The 9581-nt window shown below is 32.2% G+C and overlaps 1 protein-coding gene across 1 annotated transcript in view; it reads left to right on the top strand.

Moving 5' to 3' along the window:
- Window positions 1-1398: 1398 nt before the first annotated feature.
- The window catches only part of LOC130894483 (serine protease inhibitor 27A-like), a 47711-nt gene continuing 39528 nt past the window's right edge, over window positions 1399-9581 (top strand). Inside the window, exons 1-2 of the mRNA XM_057801356.1 lie at window positions 1399-1622; window positions 7272-7396. Coding sequence (XP_057657339.1) covers window positions 1601-1622; window positions 7272-7396 — 147 coding nt within the window. The 5' untranslated portion in view covers window positions 1399-1600. The remainder of the gene's footprint in view (window positions 1623-7271; window positions 7397-9581) is intronic.

The following is a 9581-nucleotide window of genomic DNA, read 5'->3' as shown; positions in this document are numbered from 1 at the left end:
TAGTAGGGGATAAAATATAATATAAAGGTCGGCATAAATCTGCCTGACTTATGCACTTTCGCAAAATCGGCGATCCATGTGGGAGGTCACGTGAGTTCGTACTTTTGTATGGTCACGGGATAGGCCAAAGTTATGTATGTGGAATGTTCGAAAATTTAAGTGGACAAATGAACAACGATCCAACACTCGCGAACATCTGTCATTTCATGCAGTATGGAGCTTCGCTATACTACGCTTTATGTGTGTGAAAGTTCCTTAATGTTCATTTTGAAGAATGGATAGGTAGACAAGGATTCGTAGAGTGACACTATAATTACTTCTTGAGGAGCCTTTTCAAAGACCACACGCCCCTTCCGATCTCCGCACTGCAATTGAAGATGAATTTGAAAGAATTTTGACTTAAGCCGGCCTCCGTATACAAAAATGGACGCGCGCTTGCGACAAGGCACTGCAAGAAAAAGACAACAAAAGAAAAAAAAAGAGTACGTGTTGGGTATTTAATCATATGTTCAATTACATATGTGGAATATGTAATGTGCAATATAATAAGAAATCCGTCAATCGGTCGGAGTACGTTTATTTCAAGGTCAAGGTCATAGAAAAGATAGAATTCTACGTTAGATTAGGTTATGTTAGGTTGGGTTAATTTTGTTTTGTACCCACTAGACCGACTGGAACAGTGATCTGAAGATGTAAAATCATAAGATCGTGCATTTTGAAAAACTGAGAAAATTTAGCTTTGAACAAAAAAAAATATGAGGAAGGCATGAAAATAAATATTCATGCATAATCTCAGAATGAACCCATAAATGACATATTTCAAGGTCATTGGGAAGTTGTACCCTAAAAGATAGAATCACATAATTTTTTGAAGAGTTCAAGCTATTATTTCTTAACTTTGTACTCAAGTCCTTTAATTTACCAACCCAGATTGATGGCTCTATAGGTGGAAAAGAATATTTTTGGACACAGTCGTTGGACACTCAATTTTTTTACCTTGCGTTGATCACCCTCAAAGAAGTGTACCATGCGTCCCCGCCGTTACCAACGATGTACCTTGACTACATCTAATCGATTCTTATTTATACCGGTTAGATTAGTATAAAAAAAACATTCTTGTACACCGAACCCAAATCGAAAGTTTCGTTACTTTATGAACACATTGTATAATAAATATATATATATATATATAAATTCGCAAAAACAAATTCTCTATTAGCTCTCCAAGCGCCGCTATTATAACGAATCAAAATCTCATTTAAAACCAGGTTATTTATCAAATTTACTGACTCCAGACCTGTATAAATCTGGGAATTCCCTTGTATACTAATATCCTACGAAGCAAAACGAAACGTAAAACTAATAATTATTATAACAGATATCCAAGAAACTAAATGTGGTTATTTTAGATAAAAATACTTGATAAACCAGTCATCATACAACCGCCAAGATTACAGAATATCGAATTCAAAAAATATAAACATACATACAACTAAATACATCAACCTAAACAAGTTTGAGGTCAAGAAATCAAGTATTATCAGTTTCATTCCAATAATTACAAAGTCAATTTCAGTATTCTAATCAATATCAAGCAAATATGATCGTCATTTTTATTTTGGGTAAGTAAAACCAGTTTTTTTTTTTAAATTTTAGTAGTTGTAAATTTTTAGAACAGAACTATATAAAAAAGGTGGTTAGGTACGGTGTATACTCATATAAATTCTCGCTATAATTGAAAGCGAGGTTGTGAACTTGACACAATAATTATTCAAATCTCCTCCGCCATTTTAATTTCAAATAATGTACATTATTAATTGAGCTATGTAACACAATAACAGAATTATACGATATTTAAAAAATACCTTAGGTTATAATTGATATAATGTGAAAAGGTATTAACTTATGTCTTGTAATTCATAAATATATTTATTTATGCTTCTAAATGTTCTTAATTTTAGGTCTCTTTCGATTTAAAATTAGTCTCCTTAATAATTTTTCAAAGACAGATGACAATTTGACGTTTCAACTTCTTTTAGTTTTTATCATAATATTATATTGGAACTGACAATTAGCGTATTTATATTAATCAATATATCACCTGAATTAATTTTTCTTTAGTTTTTACATCTCAAAGCAGCCATCAATTAAATTATTTGTAGTTGAATTAGAATATACAAAATAGAGCTATAAATTCTATTTAAATTATTTACAAATGTGAACCATTCCTAAAAATTCTCCATTTCATGAATTAGATTTGTGAATCTTTAGAATTTAATTAATTTTTCTTAATTGTTCGTGGTCTTTTTTGTGACATAGGATGACACAAATTGATGTTCAAATATCTTGAGGATCAAGTTGATTTCGTGTACCATTCTGTTCTGACGATATTGTTAATTTCATATAATGTGACATCAAGAAAATTTATTTTATTATTTTTTTTTCATTTCGATTGTGTATTGATAAGTTTTTTATGATAATAATTGAATTTTTTATTTATGTCTTCAATTTGAAACTTTGATACAATCATCTACATATTTATATCAAGTTTGCTTAGGACAGTTTCCTCAAGATCTTCAATTACTGATAGTGCTATAACACTTGAAATGGAAGCTCCCACAGCACAACCATCAATTTGTTTGTATATTTCATTTTCATATTTGAAATATGTTGTTGTAAGTGTCTATATATTCAATAAATTTTGAGGTATTTCTATATATTTAATTTTGTCCCATTTTTTATTAACATACTTTTCACAATGGTAATAGGAATATTTGTATATAGAAAAACTACATCCAACGAAATACATATTGGTTAGGAATTTTTATATTTTTAACTCTTTCTTTGAAATTTAATGTGTTTTTGATATGGTTTTAGTATAAATAGTTTTTTCAAAATATTTTTCATATAATTAGATAATGGGGAAAGAGTAGTTTGAATATTTAAAACAATCGGTCGAGGAGGAATATCAGATTTGTACAGTTTTGTCAAACCATATATTTTAGAAGGTAAAGCTTTGTGAATTTTCAATTTTTTTGCATCTGATGGCGAAATAAAAAGTTGTTCTTCCCAAGAGCGAATTAGATCATTATTTTGTTTTTGATTAGAATTCGAAGGGTCTTGTTTAATTTTTCTGTTAGCTTAATAGTTTCATCAATTGATCATTATAATCTTCTGACTTCATAATAACAGTTTTATTCGATTCATCTGCTTTGAAAATTTTTAGATGTTGGTTTTGTTCGATAAATTGGGTTTCACTCATATTTTGATATTGCTCGTTTATTTTTTATTTTTCAATTTATTTTCAAAATTACTGATAATTTTACAAGAATCAGATCTTATTTTATTTCAAATCACGTTATTTAAATGATTGGCGTATCAATAATCTTATTATTTTTTTCTTCGAATTTATTAAAAAGTGATTCGATTCTCTCTCGAAATTTTTTTCAAATTTTTCCAAAAATTTAATAGGAATTACTTCATTATTTTAATTTATATGCTTTTTAAGTAATTTTCTGATTTTCTTATTTGAGTAGTTGATTCAGTAATAGTTCATTTTAAAAAAAAGTTCATTTTAAAATCATTTTAAATTTAGAAATGTATGTACCTATGTATCAACTAATTTTTTTGCATCTGAGTGATTGGAAAAATTCTTCGTTTTTTCTGTTTTACAATTTTGTATTGGATATTTTCGTAATTTTTTATGTTCTGCTTGGCTTCAGTTCCATTTGCAAGTTCAATATTATGATAGGTAGTCATTATTTCATCCCTGCCGGTAGGAATTTTTTGGATTTCTTATTTCTTAGACCTTATGATATGATCATGCTTCTAAATGATCTTGATTTTAGGTCCCTTCTGATTTAAAATTAGTTTAATCCATAATTTTTTAAGACAGATGAATATTTGAATTATTAGAATCATAAACATATCAAAAGATCTAAGATTCATTCTTTCTGTATACCTCGTCAGGTTCAGATCGTTAAGTTAAATCCCAACAATAATAAATTCTTCGCTTTTTGTTGTCATTAAAATGTGATACCACAAATTAATGAAGCTGCATTTTTATCATAAAATTGGGTAAATATACTTTAAAATTATTTACGTATCCGGAAATCAAGAGGCCAATCACTGAGACACAGACTGTTTGGTTTTTCTCTTATTTTTTTCAACTATTGACTGTGATTTTGGCAACCAAGATCACAGCAATATGTCTAGCCTTCCCTCACTACTAAAAACCAATTCAAATATTCATTCTCCACCTGTATCATATGCTGCAGCTACTTCAGTAGAATCCCCACCCCCTTCTGTGCCCTCAAGAAATAAAGCCATCATTATGCCTTCTATCCCCAACACTGTACTATTTGACTACATTAAATCAATAGGTAGCATCGTCTTTCCTAAAAATTTCATTTTTGCATTCAGAATATCACACGGACGCATATGCATTTATTTATCATCGACGACTCAAGTCGACGAACTTCTAAAACCCAACCAAAGCATTCTATTTAATTCCTATTTAATCCCTATACGTCGGCTTACATCTCCAACCAAAAGAATACTCATTTCCAATGTTTGTCCATCCATTCCCCATTCCGTCATCGAGAAAGCGCTGCAAGACCTAGGGTTATCACTCCTATATCATACGTCAAATGTGGATCACCTGATGAAGAATACGCACATGTACCGAGTAACTTACGTATTACCAACCAATAATGATTTTTCTCTTCAAATTTCGACTGTCATCAGTCATGAAAATACAACACTCAGAATATTTATGTCTACCGACAAACTTGAATACTTTCTCTGCAACCAGGCTGGGCACACTGCTGATTCATGCCCAAACAGTTCCATCCCTCAAGATCCCTCTTCCAAATCAAATAATTCGGTCAATCTCATCCCCTCCTCTTGTGCTAACCCTACTGCCACTACTGATACTTCAGTTAATCCCGTAGTATCCTCGGAGTACACCCTTTCTCATTTTCTCTCTCTAATTTCCTTATCAAAAACTAGCGCCGCTGGTGTCAATGTTGAAGCTAATCTCTTCTCCTGTCATATGCTGCTAAAGTATCTTCCAATCCTTCTAATATTGTCCAATCGCTACTTGCCACCGCTTCCATACCTATCAACTCACGAACAACTGTAAATTCAATCCCTCAATTGCTCGCACCTCTACTCCAAAATACGAACCTCTCGTTGACCTTTCCACTTTCTTTGCCTTCTCCCCCTTGGATAAAAAATATTCCCATAGTAGATACCTCATTAACCATCTACAATAAACACGAATCCTCTAGCGTTCTTATAGAGAAAGCATTCTTGGAAATTCTGCATAAAAAATCCTTTGATCTAATTCTCTATACGGATGCCTCCGAAGCTGAATCCGGTGTGGGTTGTGCAGTCACTACAAACCACCAACTCATAAGTTCTTTCCGCTTAGCCTCGACGTGTAGTGTTTACACTGGTGAATTATACATTAGCCTTCAAGACTTGAAATATATTTCTCCTCCCTATAAACATATCGCCATATATACTGACTCTCTTTCGTCCATACAGTCAATCACAACCATATTCACCAACCATCCATCTACCAAACTCTCATTGCTCTTGATATAACAGTCTCTCTCATCTGGCTTCCATCGCGCTCTGGAATTGCTGGAAACGAATGTGCCGATCGCCATGCCAAAAAAGCCATAAAGAATCATCCTAAAATCCCAGTTCAGCTGGCCAATTATCTGAAGATTAACTTCAAACATCTCCATCAATAATCTTGGCGCGATACATGGAGCAAGAGTACTACAGCACTACATATAGGAGAGAAGCTGTGACAATAAGAAGACTTCGCATCAACCACACGAAACTTATTCACGGCTATTTGACTGCAGAGAATATTCTACCGCATATCAACAATTTGATATGAAAACCAACCTCAAGGAGACACTCAACTGCCCGACGGAAATAAGGAAAATCGTGGAGTTTCTTAAAACCACCAAGCTGTATAAGAAAATAATAATTTAATATATGCATTGTCATAGATTTTGTAACAATCCTCTATTCAACTTATGTATCTTATGATTGTTTTTGTGTGCCAATGACCAGCGCTGTTGAGGCACGTTAAACTGAAATAAAAAAGAAAGATCTAATAAATAAGAAATTGAAAATAAAATTAATGTTTTTAAATTATTGAATGCTATGAGTTAACACAATTTTTAGAATTGAAGATTTTAAAAGAAAATTGGGATTAAGTGTTTTTGTTTCTACAGTTTATTCATCTTACAAAAAATCTCCATGCATTTATCAGGTACACTACTGATCGAAAGTTTTTGCCCACTCTATTGTTTGGGATAATCATAACAAATAAAAACAATACGATCGATTTCGATATTTAGATTTTGATATAGACAAGAATATAGTAATAATAAACCTAAAGACTGTGTTTGTCACATATTCAATTTATCTGTAACAATTTTAACAAATAGTCTATTTGGTTCCATTTGTTTATCAGGATATTCCAAAGACGTGAAGTGGAAGTAGGACAATACTTTCTTTAACCAGTTTGTTCCACAACAATTTAACCGGGTTGAGATCGCGACAAAAAGATCAATTTCATTACATTCTTCCTTTGCAATTCTCTCAAATTCTCTTTGCATAGTTACGAGGAATACTTGGAATCGTTGTCATGCTGGAAGATGAATTCGATAAGGCCAAACCATACATCATTTACTTTAATATTTTTATAGCAGTCTCTTATTAGAATCCCTTCAATTTTTACTTTAACAGCGAGATTCTCCAACAATTATCATGACTCATCACTACATAAAACTCTCCCATATTCTTCATGCGACCAATTGTGAACTCACTGCAACATGTTAATTTTATATAGAGATCTTAAAAGAAGTTTTTTCACTGCCATCTATCTTCTCGCAATCTTCTTTTCAATGTCGAAGTTCTCCTAGTGTCATTAATCTGAGGTGCTCTCTTTGAGCCTGTGAGTCGTTGATTACGTGGTGGATGAAGTATTTCCATGTTATAGTCAACGGTGCGTCGATGTATTTTCAAGTCAATGGTAATCGAACGGTTACTTTTGCCTAGACTATTAAGATTTGCCATTAATGCACGAATTTCACCTAATAGTTCTTTGTTTTCATTTTAAAACATACAAGTACGGATTTCCTGGAACGAAAACGATTCGTCTACGAATATGGTAGGCAAAAACATTTTGTAATAATAATAATTATAAATTGTGATAAAAAAATATTTGATTTCATTTATTTTAGGTTTATTTTTGGTGCAACTGGGACAGACAGAAGTAGTAACTCAAACCGAAGCTGCTGGTAACGAGGAAGATTCCTACTACCCTCCTGAAACATGGTCTAATACGTTTGATTGGCGCATTGTTAAGGTTAGTGAAACAATTTTTGATTTATTTGAATACCCTCTAATTTATATTAATTAACTTTTACATTCTCTCAACAACTTATTGAGTTCAAACTGCTTCAGTTCGAGAATTTAACTCTGTTAGGATTTAACGGTTATCAGTTAGAAACTGTACGAAATTCATAAACTTCAGCTATACATTCATCATTTTCGATTTAACTAACAACAATAAAAACACCTAGTTCCTAAATAGAGTTGCCAACACGAATAGAAACGAATTCAAATTTTATGTTAATTTCAACCCAACTTACAGTGGATTATTCCAGCTTCCTTTCCTAAATTTGAAATTTAGAATATAATCATTAACGGAGTGAAGGTGAATTTTGGAATTTCGATAAATAATTTTGAAAAGAAAATTTAATTTGTTGGACTAAATAGAAATATGCTAATTGAGAAAAAAAATCCATTTTTTTCAGCTTAATTATATAACTTACTGAAAATAATTTCTTATGCATTATGATTATCATCTCTTCTTTGGATATTTCATGCCAAATTATCTCAACTTCATGACAGGAGCTGTTAAAGTTTATGGAGGATGCTCTAAATTGAACAGCCTGCTACCAATCATGTTTCAAACCTGTTGAATTGTAGTCAGATTGGGCGATTTAGATGGCTGGGGCAGGGATCGGCAACCTTTTGAATCAGGAGAGCCGGAAATTACATTGCAAGAAATTTCAAAGTTTGATGAGGCATATAATTTTTTGTTTTCAATAATAAACAGTTCTCCCACAGGTAAAAGTTTTTTGAGAAAAAAGCTAATCTTTTATTCATAAGAAAAGATATATATTTAAATATTTAAATTTATTTTTTTCTTTCTAATTTCTTGGGTTCGTAAGTTGTTTGGATAACAACCTACGATCGAACCCAAGAAATTTTATCGTAATATTACTTCTAAAATTGAAAATTAAGTAATTTACCGCTATGAATATCTTCTACAAAATGATTCAATTTTTATTTAAAACAAACCAACTCTTCTACCAAAACATTCGCTGGGCTTCTCTTTCCTTGCAATTTTAAATTTAGCAGATTTAATTTCTATAAACTGGGTATCACAGTAGAATTTTTCAAACCACTCATTAATTCAGTGTGATTAATGCCTTTTTCTTTCAAGAATGTATTTATTTCATTCAAGCACAAAGCCAAACATTTAAACACCTTACCTTTGGAGAGCCATCGCACACTTTTTATGAAGAAGGAGGTCGGCATACTGAGTCTCCATTTCGTTTAACAATTCTTTGAATTGGTGATGGTAGAGTACTTTTATATTGAAAATGCTGTTTACACCACCACTACACCAACACTAACAATTACACTGTCTGACGCGCGTTTCGATAACCAAGTTATCGTCTTCAGAGACTGAAGGTAAACTGTTTCTAAAGACGATAACTTAGTTATCAAAACGTGCGTCAGACAGTATAATTGTGAGTGCTGGTGTAGTAGTGATGTGAACAGTGAATTCATTATGAATCTCGCCAACGGTTCCAGAAATTCCAACTTAATTTCATTCTGACACAAAGTCACTATTTCAGCCTGATCGCGTTCCCTTGGTTATTGGTTTCCTTCTCCTCCAAGGAAATATTGTCGGATTCAGATCGCTGTTACAAGTGAGAATAGGTACATAAGTGCTTCTTTATTTGATAAGGATGATTAATTTTACTTTGGTATGAAATCATACTACAATATTTTCAGTTATGTTTATTATTATTGAAGTCTCAGTGTCTGAAGACGATAACTTGGTTATCAAAACGCGCGTCAGACAGTGTAATTGTTAGTGTTGGTGTAGTGGTGGTGTAAACAGTATATTCAGAATGAATATCGACAACGGTTCCAGAAATTCCAACTTAGTAGGGTACTTTTGACAAAATGCTTTAATAATTTGGATCACCAAATTCATAACCTCAACTATTTCGGCTGGAAATGTTTGGGCACAAAGCGTTTCTGGGCAGCAGTGAATTTCGTGATTGATTTTGCTCTGAAGAATCATTGTTGCCTCTTTATGTTTTCTTGTTATACTTCTGACTCCATCAGTTACCATTTTATTTAAATTGATCCCATGGTCTTCAAGGCATTTTCGCACGGCATATAAGTTTTTCTTTTGAACCTTGGAAAGACATATATCTGACAAAAAGAGAAATTTATGATCCCAAGAG

This window comes from Diorhabda carinulata, chromosome 5 (genome assembly GCF_026250575.1).
Source record: "Diorhabda carinulata isolate Delta chromosome 5, icDioCari1.1, whole genome shotgun sequence".
Lineage (NCBI taxonomy): Eukaryota > Metazoa > Arthropoda > Insecta > Coleoptera > Chrysomelidae > Diorhabda > Diorhabda carinulata.
This window is presented reverse-complemented; position numbering and strand designations above follow the sequence as displayed.